The sequence below is a fragment of the Lutra lutra genome, chromosome 5 (genome assembly GCF_902655055.1).
Source record: "Lutra lutra chromosome 5, mLutLut1.2, whole genome shotgun sequence".
Lineage (NCBI taxonomy): Eukaryota > Metazoa > Chordata > Mammalia > Carnivora > Mustelidae > Lutra > Lutra lutra.
This window is the reverse complement of record NC_062282.1, coordinates 114,383,623-114,404,626: the sequence shown is the minus strand read 5'-3', so window position 1 is coordinate 114,404,626 and position 21,004 is coordinate 114,383,623. Positions and strand designations below refer to the sequence as shown.

At 37.6% G+C, this 21,004-nt stretch overlaps 1 protein-coding gene across 14 annotated transcripts in view; it reads left to right on the top strand.

Moving 5' to 3' along the window:
• Window positions 1–21,004, top strand: part of MEF2C (myocyte enhancer factor 2C) — a 177,652-nt gene that overhangs the window by 96,304 nt on the left and 60,344 nt on the right. For all 14 annotated transcript variants that reach the window (XM_047730013.1, XM_047730001.1, XM_047730000.1 and 11 more), the window contains one exon: window positions 926–1,129. In XM_047730013.1, coding sequence (XP_047585969.1) covers window positions 926–1,129 — 204 coding nt within the window. The remainder of the gene's footprint in view (window positions 1–925; window positions 1,130–21,004) is intronic.

The window sequence follows — 21,004 nt, the reverse complement described above, 5'->3', positions numbered from 1 at the left end:
GGTACCCTTGCCAGATAGGAAGTATTCAAAGTCAGAGCTGTTGTAGACAGCTCATCAGGAGAAAGGCATTGTAAAGAGTGAATTTTAAAGATTGGGGATGAATTGAGGAGGGAATGATTTCAGACAGGGAGATGATCTAGGACAGGAAACTGATAAGGACGGGAATGATAGAGCCGCCTGGGAAATAGACAAGAAAGTGTGAACCTGAGAAACATTTCAAGGGAAGGAATTATGGGACTTGGTAATAGATTAGATTAAAAGAAAAAAAAGGAAAAGATAATAATACATTTTCTGGCCTGAGAAGGGAGGAAAGATACACAAAAGATTGAAAACAGAACCCTAACGGTATTATGACAAAAGTACTTCCCAACTTTCTGCTGCATTTCTAGAAAACATAGTACAGCACTGTCTGAAAGCAGTCTTATCCCTTTGAGTGTTTTCAGTTAAACAAAACAAATTTTTTAAAGTTTCGGACACACACACAAAATTTCTGAACACGCATCGAAAATGGTATGCATGTCCAGTCTTCACATGGTCAAAAAATGAGCTCCAAACTTATAATTGGGAAAGATCTTAACCATGCTGAAATTAATGTTCTCAAATCTTAAATTGCTCCAAAAAACATGAATAGTTCTCTGGTCACCTTCATTAAAATGCCCTACATTAAATCTGGCATTTACAGTTTCGCATTCAGCAACAAGCTGGAAATCACACTTTTCAAATTCTAAGCAGAAATTAGTTTTAGATTTATTTGCTTTCTTTCCAAATGTGTTAGTGCCCAAGGGCTCTGACAACGACACACTTTGTTTCACAAAGGAAAAAAAGTAGTACTGTTAAAAAAAAAAAAAAAAAACCCACCAAGCGTTTTCTTTTCCTTTAAAAAAAAAACAAAAACAAAAACAAAACTGCCTGGTTTTTTTTCCAGGTGACATTTACAAAGAGGAAATTTGGGTTGATGAAGAAGGCTTACGAGCTGAGCGTGCTCTGTGACTGTGAGATCGCGCTGATCATCTTCAACAGCACCAACAAGCTGTTCCAGTACGCGAGCACCGACATGGACAAGGTGTTGCTCAAGTACACGGAGTACAATGAGCCGCATGAGAGCCGGACAAACTCAGACATCGTGGAGGTGAGAGCGCATGCGTGGTTGGTGAACCCCACCCCCACCCCCAGTTGAGCGGTGTGATGGTTAGAGTTCCCCCTTCCACGCACACACGCGCACGCACACATACCGGTTCCTTTTCCTAAGGTGTTCCTATCCCCCACAGATTATCACCCCAACCAGTATTGAACTGGTTATCACCCCAACATTACCCCACCCTTTCTATTCCTGCAAAATGCAAGTTAGAGCTATATGGTAATAGGGACAATGTAGATATCTGGTCCTTGCTAAATCAAAAATCAGGCACCACTGTCAACGTATTGACCTCATCCTCCACACGGCCGTATCAGGAATAAGACTTGGGAATTGTGGCCAACACAGGGCTTTACTTACTTTTGGTGATTTCTTTTAGGTATAGACTACTGTCACAGCATCGTTGAAGAAAAAAACATTTAAAAATGAACTCACCCCAGCCTTATACTTCAATTTCTCACTTTGTCTCTTCTTTCTAATTCATTCTTCCTAATGTATTCTTACTGAAAGGGTAAAGACAATTATTCTGCTAGAAATGTTTTCCCCCCAATTATATCATTTAGTGTAGCATTGTTAATATACGCAGAATCAGAAATCTGATGAAAATGAATTTCTAAATGTTAGCTTGGTGTTTTATCAAAGTTAGATTTAAAACGTTTTATTGTGCCAGAAATAAATAAGCATCACATTAAAACACAAAATGTTTTTGATTCATTAGCATAAGTAGCATTGCCATACAGTTTTAAACACTTCCTGCACATATCCTATTTAAATGTTATTGCCTTATAATACCCTTCATAAACAGTGAATACTGAATCAAAAAAGACGTTCAGTGAGGACTGTCCCTCTCTGTCTGTTTCCCTCACTTGTCTATCTCCTCATGATTACCTAGATGGTGATTATGATTGCTTTCCCAGAGTTAAAAGAAAAGTAATAAATTTTTCAAAAGTATGTATTCAGGGTCAGTTTACCAGAGTATAGGTTATTCCTGTCATTACTTTTAGACTGTTCCATATTATGAAAAAAATGTAGCACTAATCTTGACCAGATTAATCGGCCTCTCACTTTCATTTTCTTTTTACCTGTTATAATTGCCTAAGACTGATTCTCATGTCTTTGCCTTTATTTGGAAGTTTTTTAAAAGTATTGAGCTGGGGCACCTGGGTGGCTCAGTCGGTTAAGCATTCGACTCTTGATCTCCTCAGCTCAGGTCTTGATCTCAAACCCCACTTTGCACTCCACACAGGGCATAGAGCCTACTTAAAAAATAAATAAAACAATAAAAGTATTGAACTGATCGCCTTTTTTTTTTTTTTGCCTAACAAAGCCAAGTAAATAATTTCAGAAAATGAAAGTGAATAAGCTTAATGTGGTATATGTATAAAATACTTGCAGATTTGCATTACTGAATGTCACTTTAGTTTTTCATTGACATGATTTTAATTGTGTGCCTTGATGTTGAAATTTAAGGCAATTTATAAAACTTACCTGAAAACTTTCCTGAAAAAAATTTTAGAAAAAATTTTATCCATGTATACATATAACTGTGAAAATTCATAAACAAACACGAATATGAACAGAACTGGTCAACGTCAAATCTGATAGGTGCTTCTGTGTGTGTGTTTGTGTATGTGAGTTTGTGTGCCTGTGCACTCACACACATTTAACATAAGTTCCAAACACAAAATAACTCAATACTCAAGACTCCATCTCATTACCTAAACCATTACAACAGACACTTCAGGGTATCAGAGTTGAGCTAGAATTTGTCATTAGACCTAAACTGCTCCAGTCCTTAACATGATGTAAAATGCAGTAGAACCATAGTAAAGTATTTGAAAAATGTGCTGACTTTTAAACTTCGCTTTCTTAAAGGAGCTTAAATGTCTAGAAAATTCATTTTTCTGAGAGCTTTAGTCAAGAATATATTCTGTGATTTAACAGAGAACTTCACATTCTCAGGACTTTCATAATCTTGGACAGATGGGTATCTGAGTCAGACTTCTTTAAAGGCCATGAGAAGAGCACTGGGTTCCAAGTCAGAGGGCTTGCATTTGAAACCTTGTCTTGTACACTCTTACTATGTGACAAGTTAGCTACTTCTCTGGGCTGAAGTGTCCTCATCTTAAAAATGAAGGCATTGAGTTTGAAAGTCCTTTGCAACACAATTCTTTAAAAAGCAATACTTTTAAAAGAGAGTAAAGCAGCAGCTCCATTATCTTGCATTTAATTCAGTAAAGCTCTGAATCTCTCAAAAAGACAATCTGGGGCTCCTGGACCAAACCTAGGGATGGCTTGATTCTTTGGATGAACAGAACATGTTATAAATCAGTCCTACTCAACTACCTGAATCACACATTCTTCATCTATTTCGCTTTTCAACATTTCAGTAATAACAGAAATAAATGAGGAAGAAGTAAGAGGGCTCCCTAAGCCTAATAAAATTTACATCACCCCCACGTAGAGTATTTTTCTAAGTGCAGCTCATTGAAATCGCTATTCTTGAAATACTTGGCAGAGAAGACAGAATCTGGATGGAAAACTGCATTTATAAGTTTCCCAAGTAATTCTTTCATACACTAAGTTTGAAAACCTCTGCAGCCCTGAGACATAATTTGTGTTGGGTGTGTCTGATTGATTCAGTCGGTTAAGCATCCAACTCTTGATTTCAACTCAGGTCATGATTTCAGGGTTGTAAGATCAAGCCCCACATCAGGCTCTATGCTGGGCGTGAAGCCTGCTTGATTCTCTCTCCCTCTCCCACTGCCCCTCCCCTCCAAAAAAAAAAAAGATGTAAATTTTTTTGGAGGCTAAGAAACTGGGATACATCAGGGATTTGAGGAATCCATCCTTAGAATGAATCTAACACAAAGTTGAGAGTTAAGGTAATTTACTACTCCCGGGTAAAATTTTAAATCCTATTTATTTTAATTTAATGGAATACATCTAACTGCATAAGTTTAATGAGGAGCATAATATGTTTCATGAAGGGTCATTAGTTTTATATTTCCCATTTGCACCATTATCCCTCTCCCTTAACCTTCCAAAAACAGTTTACTCACAAGAAAAAAAGATTGGCACAGAGAGAGAAATAATATGATTCCCAGCATTTAGACCAAAATACAAATTTCTGGGCCATATTAGAGTAGTGTTTGTTACAGGGTCATAGGAAATTGTGCAGCACGTGGGTGTTGAAAAAGATTCCTTCTTTTAGCAAAAAAGCTCTGCGTAATTATCATGTCTTTGCTTGATAATTAGCACTACTGTTACAATGGCACAAAGACAAAGACTTAATAGACAGACTGAGATAGGTTTTTTTATTATTATATTATAATGCAGCTTGAATATCTGTTTAGATACAATATATAAATATGCCAGATTTAGTAAATGTGTTAAATTTTTAATCCATTGCTTAAAAAAAAACAAATACAGTTACTGTATTAAAAGCGTTTCCTTTGAAGAAAGTCCATTTTATTTTACTATATGACAAGTAGACTGGATATTTACTCAAAATGCTGGCTTATAAGGCTGTTGAAATTAAGTAGGGATTCTGATGATATTAAGGGAACTCTCCCCTTCATCTCCTCCAACTGTCTTAGCTCCATACCTGGTTCCCTTCTACCATTCTACCCTACAGTTGATGTTGGGCTCTATTCCTGGAAGATGTGGTGTTGAGCAATTCAAGATGACCTGAAGAATGCAAGGCCCACAGGACATGCTTTTGGGCCATCCTTCTCTTAACAATGATTTAGCAAGTGTCAGCTTACAATCAGCACTGTACAAGGGATTATGAAACAGCAGAAGACAGGCATTCTTGTTAAGGATATAGAACGTATATAAAAAGCAACTCAGGAACAGTTGGAGGGCTAAGGAGCCCTCATTAATGTAATACAAGCAACTCAAAGGAAGACATAAGCTAAATAATTGATCAAAAGTCATTCAAACAAGTCATTGATCACCAGATCATTGCAGGTGGTCCTTGGAGTGACAGAAGTCCCAGACAGGTTACCTTCGTATCAAACACATTGTCTAACCAAAAACCCATAAGAGAGTGCCGCTTAGCACCTGGCCAGGAGGGAGGATGTCACCCCTCAGTGATTCAGTGATTCTGTTTTCATCAAGTCTGGGCCAGTAGTCAATGACTAAGGGTGGAAGGGGAATAGAACACAGGGCCCTCTGTTGCTCCCTAGGAAATCAAAAAAGATGGACATAACCCCTGCAAAAGAAATCTTTGATTTACAGTTGTCTCAGCGAAGGATTACTTTTTTTTTTTTTAGATGCATGCAATTAGCAAGAAGTGTGTGTGTGTGTGTGTGTGTGTGTGTGTGTGTAAGAGAGAAAGGGAGAAAGGAAGATAGGAGAGAAAGAGATGATATTTACATGAAATTTTATTTTCCATCATCTGAATCTTGTTTGGATTTAAAGAATTCTAAGAACAGTTGTTCCACCAAAATGTTTCCTTGCATGGTAATAATTAAGGCCTGAATTAGAACTGGAAATAGCTTATAAATTTTATTGTTTCACAAAGCTCCTAGAGGTTATCAATAAGCTGACTACTTTTGCGTAGCTTGATGAAAATTGAGAGGTATAATTTTTGTTGAAAACCAAATGCAACAGATAGTGGAAATGGACTTTTTTATAAACCATGTATTATCAAATTTGGAAGTAGATGTAAAATATGAAAATCTGTTTATTTTACTTGAGCTTTCATTGAATCTAAACTAATTGAGTAGGTTCCAATTTTATACACTATATTACAAAATATGGATATATAAGGGACGCCTGAGTGGCTCAATCAGTTGAGCTTCTGACTCCTGTTCTCAGCTCGGGTCTTGATCTCAGGGTTATAAGTTGGGGCCTGCTTAAAAAAAAAAATATGGTGGGGGAGATAAAATTATTTGTTTGCGTGCTTTATAGATGTATATTACATATCGGTACTCTTTTTTTTTTTTTTTTTTTGCAATGAAGTAACGTGGCTCTTTCCATGGGCTTCCTTTTTTTTTTTTCTTCAAGTTTTTATTTAAATTGCAGATTGTTAACATATAGTGTAATATTAGTTTCAGGAGTGGAATTTAGTGATTCGTCACTTACATACCACATCTGGTGCTCCTCATAACAGGTGCTCTTCTTGATATGCATCATGGGTACTTAAGGGTAAAAGTGCATTCATTTATTTGTCTGGTTATTTGTTGTATTTTTATTTCCTTATGCATTCAGTGAACAAAGATTGGTTGAATTCCTGCCATGTGGTATGTGCCTTGGAATGCCTAGAGATACAAACATAAACAAGGCCCTCAAGGACTCTTGGTCCTTAAGATTGCTCACAAGGCCATGCATGTTCTGGCCCCCGTTTTTATCTTCTTCTCCGGCCTCCCCCTTTGCTATTTCCCTCCCCCTACCACCGCCATCCTGTATTTGAGCCACCAAAACATGTTTATTTTCCTCAGCTTCTCCGAACCTGATTTGTTTTGTCTTTAACACTCCTTACTAGGCCTTTGCTTGGCTTTTATTTTTCCTTCATTCAAGGCAGGTCCCAATTTATACTTTTGGAAAGCCATCCTTGAACTGTTCTGTTTACCTCGTGATAGCATTTTTTTCTGTATTAGAGTTAGAACTATGTTTTCTCCATCAAAGCACCATATTATGGGGCACCTGCATGGCTCAAGGGGTTAAGCCTCTGCTTTCGGCTCCGGTCATGATCTCAGGGTCCTGGGATCGAGCCCCGCATCAGGCTCTCTGCTCAGCGGGGAGCCTGCTTCCCCCTCTCTCTCTGCCTGCCTCTCTCCCTACTTGTGATATCTCTCTCTCTGTCAAATAAATAAATAAAATCTTAAAAAAAAAAAAGCACCATATTATCTGGTTCCTGTTCCACAGTAGATTTTAAACTCCTGAAGGGAAGGGACTGTGTACATTTTGTTTACCATTATATCACTAGGACTTCATGTGAGGCCTAGAGACTATCAGGCCCTCAGAATATATTTGTAGAATAAATAAACAGGGGGAGACAGTTTAATAAAACAGATAATTACAGTGTATGTCCAAGTGATTATCATATAGCATAATATTACAAACCTAAAATATGAAAAATGCTTTTATAGTTCCAATGAAACTTTATTAAAATTTGGCAAATTTTACCAAAGCACAATCCAGAAACTAAATCCAGATCTATGCTAATACAGTGACCACTAGCCATATATGACAATTCACATTTAAATGAATTGAAACTAGATAAAATGTCCAGTCCAGTTCCCCACTCGCGCTAGCCACATTTCAAGGTCTCAGTAACCTCATGCAACTAGTGACTGCCAGATAAGACAGGGAAAATATAACATGCATTGATTGTCACAGAAAGTTCCATGCAACAGGGCTGGTCTAGATTGAAATGTGAAAAGAGGCATTTTAAACTAATTGCGTTCTCAAGTTAACACCAAGTTTAGTTCTTCAATATAAAATTTGAGGAGTGCATTTTAGAAGTAAAGAACTGTGTAACCAAGAGATTTTAGAATCCAGAGCATAAATGTGCATTATGAGAAACACCAATTTGGGGCTAAACACTCAGTGTAAAACTAAAAACATATTTTACCCCTAAACCAATAACCACAGAGTCAATCGGTAGACTTACTACCTGGTCAGAAAGCACTTGCAAATTGTCCAGCCTGACAGGGAGCTAGGCAATGTGTGCTGTTTTTTTAAATGTGAAGCTTGTGAACGGAAAGGGGGTAGACCTTTCTTGTTACTATTTTAAATTTACTTGAGGCAACATGAACCAGTATTTAACTTTATAATTAGTAATTTCATTTTTTCAGAAAAGCAGGTTTTTTTTCTTTATGAAGGAACTTAGAGAAATAATATTCTTAAAGTCCATTAAAAATTTTTCTTAGGGTACTATAAAATATAATTAAAAAGTTCTTACTGCAGGTAACTCAGTAGCTCTATCCTGTCCTCTGTTAAACCAAGTATATAATTGCTTTTCAATAGATAGCAGTGAAAAAAATGAAGAAAGGATTAGTATATTCCATAAAGGATTTAAACCTTTGGTGTAGAGGCTTCCAAGAAAAAGGGGAAAAAATGATTTTGTGAAAACAGTGTTTTGCAAATTTCTACTAAATTGTAATGTTCATTTTTGTTTATATCTCTTTAGAAGACTTTTACTAGTACCTATAAATCACATTTATCTTTATTCCCCAAAGTCTAAGAGAAGAAATGGGCCTAAAAGTATATTCACATTTGTCATGACTACCAAGTGGATTTTTATATATCAAACTTGATATATAAAAATGTGTTTCTTTTTAAAACGAGATTTTTGCTTAATTTACATGTGTTTTGTGAACATGAAAAGCTGCTTCACATCTCATTTATTAAGAACATCATTGCTGAACAAATAAAGTGCATGTTAGATTACTCGAGTTATATGCACAAGGCAATAAAACTGAATTTCCTCTCATCTGTTACTGCACGGCTCTAATGGTGTATGGGCATTGGTACAAACTTAACAGTTGGCAGAAAAGTATTTAATAGTAGAAAAGACAGTAGGTTTCAAAATACAGCCCTTTTCTCACTAATGTAACCTCTTTGTCATTACTGACCACCAGCACTTTATCATCAGAATTTCACATGATCATTCTTGAACTGGAACAAACCAAAGTTCTTGTGTTTTGGAGCCACCCACCCCCTACCCAGTATCTGAAAGTGAAAGGGGAAAAATATTTAGCCTGGATTTTTTTTTTTAAATTTAAAGATTTTATTTATTTATTTATTTGACAGACAGAGATCACAAGTAGGCAGAGAGGGAGAGGAACGGAAGCGGGCTTCCAGCTGATCAGAGAACCAGATGCGGGGCTCGATCCCACGACCCTGGGATCATGACCTGAGCCGAAGGCAGAGGCTTTAACCCACTGAGCCACCCAGATGCCCCAAGCCTGGATCTTTATAGTCAATTTTTAGTGATATGTACAGATTTCATGGCATGTGGAATTTGATGTTGGACAACATATTTGAACCATAATTGGTTAACACCTCAGTAAAGGTAGCATTTTTTGGCCTTAAAAGTATCAATTCAGGTATCAAAGAACAGAATATCCTTACTTCCTCAAGATTGGCTACTGAATATATCACCGTGGAATACTCAAAAGTGAAGTTTTAGGAACAATTCCAGAGTCCTGCCTACAGTAGGAATATAAGATGGTAAGTCTTTTAATCAAATGATATTTATTATTTCAGTTACCTCACTGAATTTTTTTAAAGATTTTATTTATTTATTTGACAGAGATCACAAGTAGGTAGAGAGGCAGGCAGAGAGAGAGGGGGAAGCAGGCTCCCTGCTGAGCAGAGAGCCCAACACAGGGCTTGATCATAGGACCCTGGGATCATGACCTGAGCCGAAGGCAGAGGCTTTAGCCCAGTGAGCCACCCAGGCGCCCATCTCACTGAATTTTTTAAAAAGTTATTATTCTAAGTCTGTCTCACTTCCCTGAAAGACATAATGATGTTTCATTTATCGCTGTTAACTCCAACGGCCATCTCAATAAATGACACATTGTAGACATTCAATAAATATTATATACACACACACATTTGTGTATATATACGTATATGTATATACATATGTATTTATAAAAGAACTTACTGGTGATCATTATAGTATAAATAAAATTAAACTTTACCAAATTTTCCTTGTTGAAGTTAGATATGTTCTAATAAAAATAAAGGTGAGAATCTTTCAAGTGAACCTGGGATGAATAAAGTTGTTGCTGTGTAAGGAAAAGATAGGCACAGTAGACCACATAGAAATACCACCTATAATAATGGTGGAAAGTAAAAGACCAACCTACACTGATTCCTGAGAAAGAGAGAAGCAACCTGTTGGTACTTTGGCCAGGATCTGACAAGAGGGATCAGTGGGTCTCAAATGAATAGCTTCTAGTCCAGTCTGAATCACTGGGACTCTTGCTTAAAGGCTGATTCGGACTCACTGGTATGGGGCAGTGCCAAAGATCTGTGTTTTTGACCAGTTCCCAGGTGATGCTGTTGCTGATTCTGCTAGTCGGTGGACTAAACTTTGAGCAACAAAGATCAAGACTTTCCTTTCCAGACATCTGTTTTCTCCAGCATGGAATCTGAAAGTACATTTTTATTTTTATTTTATTTTTTTTTTTTAAAGATTTTATTTATCTGACAGAGAGAGATCACAAGTGGGCAGACAGGCAAGCAGAGAGAGAGAGAGAGCAGGAAGCAGGCTCCCTGCAGAGCAGAGAGCCCACTATGGGACTCGATCCCAGGACCCTGAGATCATGACCTGAGCTGAAGGTAGAGGCTTAACCACTGAGCCACCCAGGTGCCCCTGAAAGTACATTTTTAAACATTTCTTTTTTGTAGCTTTACTGAGATCCAGAATCATATCATATAGTAGATTTTTTTTTAAGTGATATTTGGTGAAACTAATTCTTGAAAGCAAGGGCGTTAGGTTTTCGGAAGTATTATGTGAAAGGCCGGTCACTACTCAGTTGAGTCACACTTTGTGTATGAACACTGCGTCTCCTGGCCTGGTCCCAGCCCTTCTGAGTGCCTCTCAGTTGGTAGTGGCTGGAACACGTGTTGAGGAAGATTCTGATTCTGAAAGCAGACCGCGGGTGGGCACGTGTGATATGATTGGTTTGCATGTGTGCTATGGGTGCAGAGAAAGTGGCTGCCATGCTTTCCTCCTTATTCTCACAGCCAAATAATTCATAGAACGTTCTGGGAAAAGACTTTAGACTTGATCACTAAAAGGACTGTAATTAGGCAAGTGCTGCAAATGTGTACAACCGATTGGGTGGATAGATTATATTATTGGAAATCCATCTCATTTTACTAATAGCTATTTTGCATATTATCCAGTCATGTCTCAACGGCATTTGCTGTAGTCTCTGTTACCCTGAAATTTAGCCACCCGATGGAAGTTTCTTTATAAGGCAAAAAAAAATTTCCTGTCAATTATTTCTAAAGGTCATAGAGTTAATGACTAGCTGGGAGGTTAATTAGATTCTGAAAGCCTGTTCATATCAATTAAATCTCTTATCTTTATGTTTTAGTAAATAAACTCAGTAACTATTTAGAGCTACTGTTTTAGGATAAGAAATACTGTAAACAGTAAACTGTACAATGGGTATTTGCAGTTTTTTCTCACATCTGAGAAACCGTGATTACAAAATAAACTGATACATGAATTGGTGATAGTATCTTTTATTCTAGAATTTCTGAATTAGAAAAAATTTATTTTTCAAAGTTGCATGCAAATGACTCTATAGTCATAAAAAATGCCATCAGTGTAACCTCAATAAAACCATTTTGGAGAGGAAAAAGTAAGGTCAGAGTTACCCTGAGAATGAGCTACCAACAAAAAACCAACTCTACTCTCTGTGGTTGCAGAAACAGAACTCCTTTCAGAGTTACTACACACATCTGTAAATAAGTGATATATTTAGTGCCTATGGCCTGACAATTACAAACCCAATAATTTCTGTCATGTGAATTCTCTTTGGATAATATACCCAGATTTCAGAATGAAATGATATAGATCTGCATTCATCAATAAGGTAGCCACTAGCAACATGTGGCTACTTAAATGTAAGTTAATTGAAATGAAATAAAATTTAAAAGTTCAGCTCCGGGGCACCTGGGTGGCTCAGTCGGTTAAGCGCCTGCCTTCAGCTCAGGTCATGATCCCAGGGCCCTGGGATCAAGCCTCGCATCCGGCTCCCTACTCTGCAGGAAGCCTGTTTCTCCCTCTCCCACTTTCCCTGCCAGATCTCCTCTCTTGATGACTCTTTCTCTCTGTCAAATAAATAAATAAAATCTTTGAAAAAATAAAACGAAAGTTCAGCTTCTAGGTGCCCCTGGGTGGCTCAGTCAGTTGAGTGTCTGGTTTTTGCTCAGGTCTTGATCTCCGGGTGATGAGGTCAAACCTTGCATTGGGCTCCAAGCTCAGCAAGGAGTCTGCTTGAGATTCTTTCCCCCTCCCTAACCTTCCCCCTATACTTCTCCCCCAGTCTAGTGCGAGCACTCTCACTCTCTAAAATAAATTAATTAAATCTTTTTTTAAATAAATAAATAAAGTTCAGCTCCTAGTCTCACTAACCACATTGAAAGTACTTGATTGCCACATGTGATCGGGGGATCCCATACTGGTCAGGACAGGTATAGAAATATTCATCACCTTAGAAACCTTCCCCTGGGCAGCACTGCTGTCAGGGATGGAATTGGCAAATCCAGTCCTCTTGTTCATGACATGATTGCACGACGGCTGATGGATACACCTAAGAAAGGACCTGTCCACTGGAGGGGATGCGTGCAGCCATTTCGTCTTTTGTTCCTCAGCAGACGTTTACTCCATGCCCGTTGTGTGTCAGGGTCTGGGTGAGGGCACAGAAACCCAGTCAGGAAAGCTGAGCCACTCAGTCAGTGTTTATTCCCAGGAGGAGAATATTTGTTAAGATAAATGTGATTTTTGTGGAGTGAGGTGAGAGGGAACACCAAGGCTGGGATTGCCCTAAGGGATAAGAGAAAATGGAGGAAGGAATAATAAAGAAGAATCGCAAGGAGAGAGAAGCAAGCTAGGTCAATTCTGGACTTGCGCATGTGGAAAGAAAGAGCACACAGGCACACGGCTTCTTCTGATTTTTCCTCAATGGAAATGTGAGAATTTTATCTTCATTCAGCCTTCATGACTGGGGTCTCCTTAAAATGTGGTGGTTCTGAATGAATACCATAGTTGGGGGTGGGGGGAGAAAGCTGCAGAGTGATTTTCCTGAAGAATGTTGTTGGAACAATGTCGTGAGAGTTCACATTTTAAATTTTACATTTAAGAAATAGGACTTCAAAAGCCCCACAGATTTGGAGAGAAATTAAGTTCTAGTTATAGCAACATCACACATTAGTTCTCTAACCTGGGGCAAGTTATTTAACCATCTTGACTTCAGGTTCCTGCTCTGAGTCAGTATTGTCGACCCTGACCCAGACTTCCCCACATGCTGCTGTGATGATTACAGGCTATAAAAGATGTCAGAGTCCATTGTAAACTGTTAAGTTACATAAGGTGTTTTTATTTTCAACATCAAGGGGAAAGTTTAGGTGATAAAACTTGTTGAACCAAAGGAGAGAGAAACAGCAAGTTCTTAATCTGAGACTAAATCTCTAACATTTTATATTAATAAGTATGTAAGTATACCATTCTCTTTTTTTAAGATTTTATTTATTTGACAGACAGAGATCACAAGTAGGCAGAGAGGCAGGCAGAGAGAGAGGGGGAAGCAGGCTCCCTGCTGAGCAGAGCCCCATGTGGGGCTCGATCCCAGGACCCTGTGATCATGGCCTGAGCCGAAGGCAGAGGTTTTTACCCACTGAGCCACCCAGTGCCCTAAGTATACCATTCTTATATAAATAATGGTATTTTGTATAAATTGTTTTATATAAATTTATAGAACAAAGGCCTGTGAATTTTCTTTTCCCCACATATTTGTGAAATATCCTCTATGTGCAAGATGAGTGGGAAATATGGCAGTGGTGAGATGTACCCAGCACCCTCCAGGGCCAATTGTCCAGTGTGGGGAAAACGTACTCAGGATTTTTTCGTTCATTCAGCAGATATTGATGAACATGAAGACCATGTTCCAAACATTGTGCTAATTATTGGTGATGCCTCTGTGACAATCCTCTCCAGCAGTCTGAACCAAAGCACATAGAGTGCAGTGTGGTATCTGAGGCCAAAGAAAGTAATTGCAACTGCAAGCACTTGAAGAGATCTCATAGTGGTTATACGTGAAACTATGACTTTGACTGATAAGTAGATAAGCTGATAGGCTAAATCAATCTGCAAGTCATTCAATCCCAATTAAAATAAAAGCAAGACTAATAAAGGTAATAGTGTATAGACACACATATACACATACACATACACACACACACACATATACGTGTACATGTATACTGTGTAGCAGCCCATATTTTGGTTTCTGGTTGGCATTGAATTTTTTAATATATGGCTTCTCTGTAAACATGTGGTTATAATTTTAGAGAAAATCTATAGAATACAAATGTTAGGAAAATGTAGTGAATATAATTGCCTTTAAGTTTGATAAAAGGTTCTCTGGTGCTAAGAATGGAAACCTTAAGATTACATCCCACATCCTTGGTTTAACTTTACAGATGAGGTCCCCCCCCCCCCTGTGAATTCTAAAACATGATACATCTGGCTGAGAGGCTGGAAAATTGTTACATGCCTGTGTAACATTCTTATAACCTGATCGTTCTACAACTTTTCTCGCAGTTTAATCATTGGAGAATGTTCTTTGTTTTTGTAGTCACTGTTTCACATAGTAACAGCTTGTTGTATTTTGGTCTGTTTGCCAGAGGGTAGGTTTATTTTTAAAACCCTGAACTCTGAATTTTTCTTTATTTTTCCAAGATTGAAAGCAGCTGAAATGCCTGGAGTTACAGGTTGAAGGCTGCTTTACAATATGTGAAGAGAAGCTTCTTTCCCTCCTCCCTTTGTGTGTGTGTGTGTGTGTGTGTGTGTGTGTTTTTAAATTTTTTCCTAACAAATGTCTTCTAACTGGTAGTTGTCTAAAAATAGAAAACTGCCTAACTAAAAATAGCCTGGCTCTCAGTCGTGCCAAGGAAAATGGAGAGGAATAGGCGTGGAATAGAAGGCTGAGTAATCCAGTTCTATTCATTCAGAGAAACCTTTGAGAATGCGGGCGATGATAAAGTGCCCTCAAAAAACCACAGGCCTGACTCTCTCTTCAGACTTCGAGGTGCCAATAAACATTTTAGCCCCAGGATACATTTTTTTTTCTCATAGGTTGTAAACATTTTCTGAAAGACAAGGCTTTGTTTCACAGAACCTGACAAGCTGCCATAACTGACTTTCTTAAGGTCTTAAAAATTCATAATTGTCAGATATATTTTTAAAAAGCATCTTAAATGAAAGTATGGTAAAATAATGTACATCATGTAATAATTAGGAGAAAACTGTTACAATAAAAATTGCTTACTGCTTGCAATTAAACTCAAAACTTGAAAGTTTCACAGAAAGTTATTCCTGTGACTCATGGAGCTAAAGAAAACAGCTGACTTAGTATAACTCCCTCAGATACAGGAATTCTCTTAAGTGTATATCCTCTTGAGAGACCAATATTTAGTCTCTTTCTTACAATTAGAATTTTCACCCAAGCAGATTTTCTCTTTTGTTTTTTTAATCAGAGTAAGAAACTACCTTCAAAAGTAAAATTTCAAGAGTAGGATGGCTAGCAATTTAGAGAAATGGAATTTTAAGTAAGTCATTTTAAAAAAGGACATAGGGGGGCACCTGGGTGGCTCAGTGGGTTAAGCCGCTGCCTTCGGCTCGGGTCATGGTCTCAGGATCCTGGGATCGAGCCCCGCATTGGGCTCTCTGCTCAGCGGGAAGCCTGCTTCCTCCTCTCTCTCTGTCTGCCTCTCTGCCTGCTTGTGATCTCTCTCTGTCAAGTAAATAAATAAAATCTTTAAAAAAATAAATAAATAAAAATAAAAAATAAATTAATAAAGGACATAGGCCACTTTTGTAATGGTAACTTTTTTTTTTTTCATTTTGTTTTGCTTAAGTAATCTGAATAATCAGGTCAAACATAGCAACAGGGTGTGGAAATGTCAGAACAGTTCATGGGGTTATACGGGCCTGAGCATTGTTATGTTCAGTTCCTGTAATGATGCTAGTGATAAGACTCTTGAGACAAAGGACGATAATTGATGGAAAGAGCCTTAAATCATTGCTAGAAGAATCAAGGTCCTTGTGTCTGTGTACATCGACTCTTCTGGTCTCCTTCCGTCTTGTAAAGCATTTTGTCGTCTTGTATGGTGGCCCCCTACTGCTCTTTGTAATAGATGCAGACCACAAGTGATTCCTTCATGCAGCATACAGGGTGTAATTGTGTCTGTGTGGTGTATTAGTAATTACCAAGCTGAATTCCCATATTGTATCTTTACTGCAGGCATGGAAAAATAGGACATACAACCCTGCATAGACATTTTCAACCTAGATAGTGAACCACTTAGAGCTACATTCCAGGGACAAAGCCTTTTATTTGCACACATTTTAAACAAAATTTTCATTGTTGAGTCATTTGTGCTATGCAGGATAAATTCAGTTTTGCAAATAACTACCTCTGATATATTCATTTCTGACTCTTCAGCAAAACCTTTGTAATATGGAAAATATTTGCTATTTTTGATTGCTAAAAAGTCATTTAATATTGCTAGATATAATAGTGATATGAGATGTAATAATTATGCTAGACTATCATGTAGAGAGAATAGTGCATGGATCACTACATATAACAGATTGTATAGCATTCATAAACATTAAATAATATGAATTGTTTTAGCAGTATTTTAATGTTAAATGGTGATATTTTCATATATAATTTATTGATTTTTGGCTTAACACTGTTAAACTTCAGAAAAAGCTGACAATGGATTTTCGTTACAGTAAACAGATATAAATTAATAATTAATTTCTTTGCTATAAAATTTGCATCCATCCTTTATGCATTATGTAGCCAATATTGATTTGACTGCCTCCTAATCATTGGGGATTTGAAATGTTTACAGTATTATTTATCAATAATAGAAGCCAAAATAATGTAAGCAGATTGGTTTAAACAAGAGAAAGTATGTTTATTTTATGCATCAAATGCTTATAAGGACAGCTAAAAACTATTAAACTCAGTAACCAAGAAATTAATTTGGCCATTTCATTAGAAACAGCAAATGACATTAGATTTATTTTGTAAATTATTGAAGCATGCAAGAGTTTGATTCCATTTTTACCTTTGAATTTAAAAGTGACCTGCCAATATGTATATTTTAGAAATTTACTTCCAGTTTTATCTGTGGGTATTTTTATTGTAGCAATAATTACTAGGTTCCTAGGATGTAGAGAAGTTCATAATGATGTAAGAGAGATGGAAGTTTGTAAGATACAGTAAGTGACATCACAAAACAGTCTAGCTAAGATAGAAAATACACATGCGAGTCAACAGGACAAAACAACATGAGAAGCGCTGTAAGATATTTGGGGGAAACAGAATAGCAGTGAGAGCATCAGCCTGGAACTAGACTGCATGAATTTTTATCCACTCTCCCCTCCTGACTGGTTGTATTTTCCCAGACAAGTTACTTAGGCTGTCTGTTTCTTACCTCGTTTGTAAATAGGGTTAATAATAGTACCTCGTATGGACATCATATGGAGTTACTGAGAAGTAAATTATTGAACATTTATAAAATGCTTGGAATAGGGTATGGCCCATAGTCAGGTTCTTGGTGATGACTCTGATGATGACAATGATACCCTGATACTTGAAATCAAGTATAATAACCTCTAGGAAGTGGAATTTTAAAAGTCAGGAGAGGGGCACCAGGGTAGCTCAGCTGGTTGAGCTGTGACTTTCGGTTTCTGCTCAGGTCATGATCTCACCGTGGTGGAATGGAGCCCCACGTTGGGCTGAGTTGAGTGGTGAGCAGGGAGTCTGCCTTAGATTCTCATTTCCTCCCCATCTGCTCCTTTTCCTTTTCTCTCTCTCTCTCAAATAAAAATTTTTTAAAATGTCAGAAGAGGTGAGTAATGAGTAGATATTTTTAGTCTCAAACAAACGAAGATCAGAAAGATGGCTATAAATTGAAGAAGAGGATGTAGGTAAATCTTTCAAAAGACCGGTTATGGGGCACCTGGGTGGCTCAGTAATTTAAGCGTCTGCCTTCAGCTCAGGTCATGGTCTCAGGGCCCTGGGATCGAGCCCCGCTGAGCAGGGAGCCTGCTTCTTCTCTTTCTCCCTCTGTGATCTCCCTCACTCTCGCTCTCTCTCATATAAATAAATAAAATCTAAGAAAATAAATAAATAAAGAGCAATTATGTAAAGATCACAAGAAGAAATGTTCAAGGCCATGAAAAGCTCGATATGAATAGAATGTTCACATGCAGCAGCAGTTATAAGAAAGACAGCAAGGTAAATGGAGAAGAGGGGGACAGACAAATCAGATGCTCTAAATGTTTGGTGGGGAATTAGATGCAATACAATAGGTATGAGAAAGATACTGGGTGGCCTCAAGCAGTAGAGTAGCATAATGGCAATCAATGCTTAAGGAAAATTCTACTGGAAAATGTAAGAATAAATATCTCTAAATGGGAGCAATTTAGTTCTAAAAAATGGAAACACCAAGTTATTTTGTTATAGTAACATATGTATGTGTGTGCATCCTAAAAATCCTGAAGCTTTTCATTATACTTACGTATTTTAAACCATTTAATAATCATAATATAAAACCAGTTGTTTTTGAAATATGCATACAATTTCAGTGTGCTAATAATATGCACTTGCATTTCTCTGGCTAAGGACTATGTGTCATATATGTTAAAAGACCAAATTATGGAAATCTCAGGAGGTATGTTTAAACTATATAATTTGCTTTACATTAAATTGAAGAAGAAATCAAAATCTATAAATTCAGAAGTTTCTAATGGGTATGTGCCTTTTCTGTGACTAGTAAATGGTCAGGATTCTGGATACAATACTTCAAAATATAAAAACTCAACTCTCACACATTCAGGTTGATAATCTAAAAGCCCAGGCTTTTCATCATAAGACAGTGTGTTATAGGAAAAGGGACAAACAAGTTTTAGCCTTCGACAAACCTGGTTTCTACAACTTTCACAAACTCTATGCTTTGGGGCAGATTTCTAAACCTCCACCAGATCCCTGCTTTCTAAGCAGTAAAGTAGTGATGATAAATCTCACTTTTGGTCTTTTCATAAGAATCAACTTACACCATGTACATCTATATCCATTACCACATGTTGGACACATGATGCTCATAAACATGTTCTTTCCTTTCCTGCTTCTCCTTCCTACAAGTGTGAATTTGGCAAAATTTTTAACTTTTTACTTTTACACACACACACATATACACATCTTGGATATCGAAATCTTCAGAGTATTTTCTGATTATATTCAAACAAAACATCACATTTTATAAATTGTTACATATATGTATAACTATTTCTTGCATAATGAGGTTATGAGATTCTTTAGAGATAAGATTCAGTATACAGAATTTAGAACTAAGGAAAAGGTAGAAAAAAGCAAAAACTTGGATTTTATTAAGTCAGAACAGAATTGATTTAAAAAAAAAAAAACTAGGCAGAACTCTGTCAGAGGGGCTTGCCTAAGTTCTGTTGGTGAACTCTGGTATATAGTTAGGATATAATTTATTCCCTGGTGTTTCCCCTTGAACTACTATGTATCCAGGGAAGAGCACAGTGAGACAATGAAAGGGAGGGTAGGGAGAGAGAGGGAGGGAAGGAGGAGGAGGTTGATTAAGATTTTAAGGCAATGAAAGTAATTAGCAAAGCTAAGACAAGTGTTCCTACACTGCCAGTTTCTTCTCTGATGCAAAAACAAATAATTGATTTTTGTTAAAATACTAGCCAGCCAACAGTGTCTAGTGTGATGATATTGTTAACAATAAAATATATCTATCTTACATTGCTTCTAACTTGTATCTTTGCCCTAGCTCCCTCGGTATTTTGATGGCAGTAAGGATACATGCTCTTGGAAGTGAGCCAAGCACAGGCTAACACATTATACATTTGGCCTGGTTCCAAGTGAACAGGTGTTTTAAATATTCCAGTCACATACCCACAATGTATATTGCTACTGGGGAAAGGATATCATTTCTGAACCACTGATGTTTGTTTGATTCTGTTCTGAACCACACCTATTTTGTACTCTAAAGATTTAGCAAAATGAACTATGTTTTGAGGAAGGATGACCTTCAGAGCCCTACTTTTACTGATAGGAGGTACAGCAAATTTATAGTTCTGAACTCTACACCTGATGTCTGGCTATGGAGATCAAAGTACTTGATGCTCAACATTAGAAAAATGGAAACTCAGAGCATTCCACAACTGAGTTCATACAAGTATGAGAGATTGTATTTATATTAGAGAAAAATTTAATAAATTTGTTTTCTTTTTTTTTTTTTTTTTTTAATTTGACAGAGAGATCACAAGCAGGCAGAGAGGCAGGCAGAGAGAGAGGAGGAAGCAGGCTCCCCGAGAGAGCAGAGAGCCTGATGCGGGGCTCGATCCCAGGACTCCGAGATCATGACCTGATCCGAAGGCAGCGGCTTAACCCACTGAGCCACCCAGGCGCCCCATAAATTTGTTTTCTATTAGAAGCTGTCACTCAGTTTGCAGACATACCACAGTAAAACAACCTAACCTTTCTGGGGTCTAAATAACAAAATCGGAATATTTCCTTCTGGAGGAAAAAAGGTAAAAATAGCTATGGAGAACTATATCGATCCAGAAATAATTCTGAAAATCCTTTCAAAATTCTTAGCCTCATGCTTGTGTGGGCACACACACAAACACACACACTGGCTCACTCACACACATACACACAGAATGTACACGTAACACATGTAGTTAATGTGAGACTGGCAATTTTCAGCAGATGAACTCACATATATAACTTCCATCTCACTGTGCACAGGTTCCTATGTCAGACCAACAGACTCATTGATTTCTATCTGTCCCTTTGGCTTCAGCAATAAAGTAACGCAAGAAGGTGGAGGCGGAAGTTGGGGGCAGGGGGCTTCTAACTTCTCCCAGCCACCTGCCTTAACTACATACTTCATCTCAGTATAGATTGGATTCCTCTGGCCATTAGTCAATAGTGTGCATTACCTCATAGAAACAGACTCTGAGCTCTGGTTTGCTTCCTCTTTCAATGGTACCGTTTCCCCTCATCTTTTAACCGTGGTCTTTAAAAAGAAGTGGGATTCTATTCAGAATGA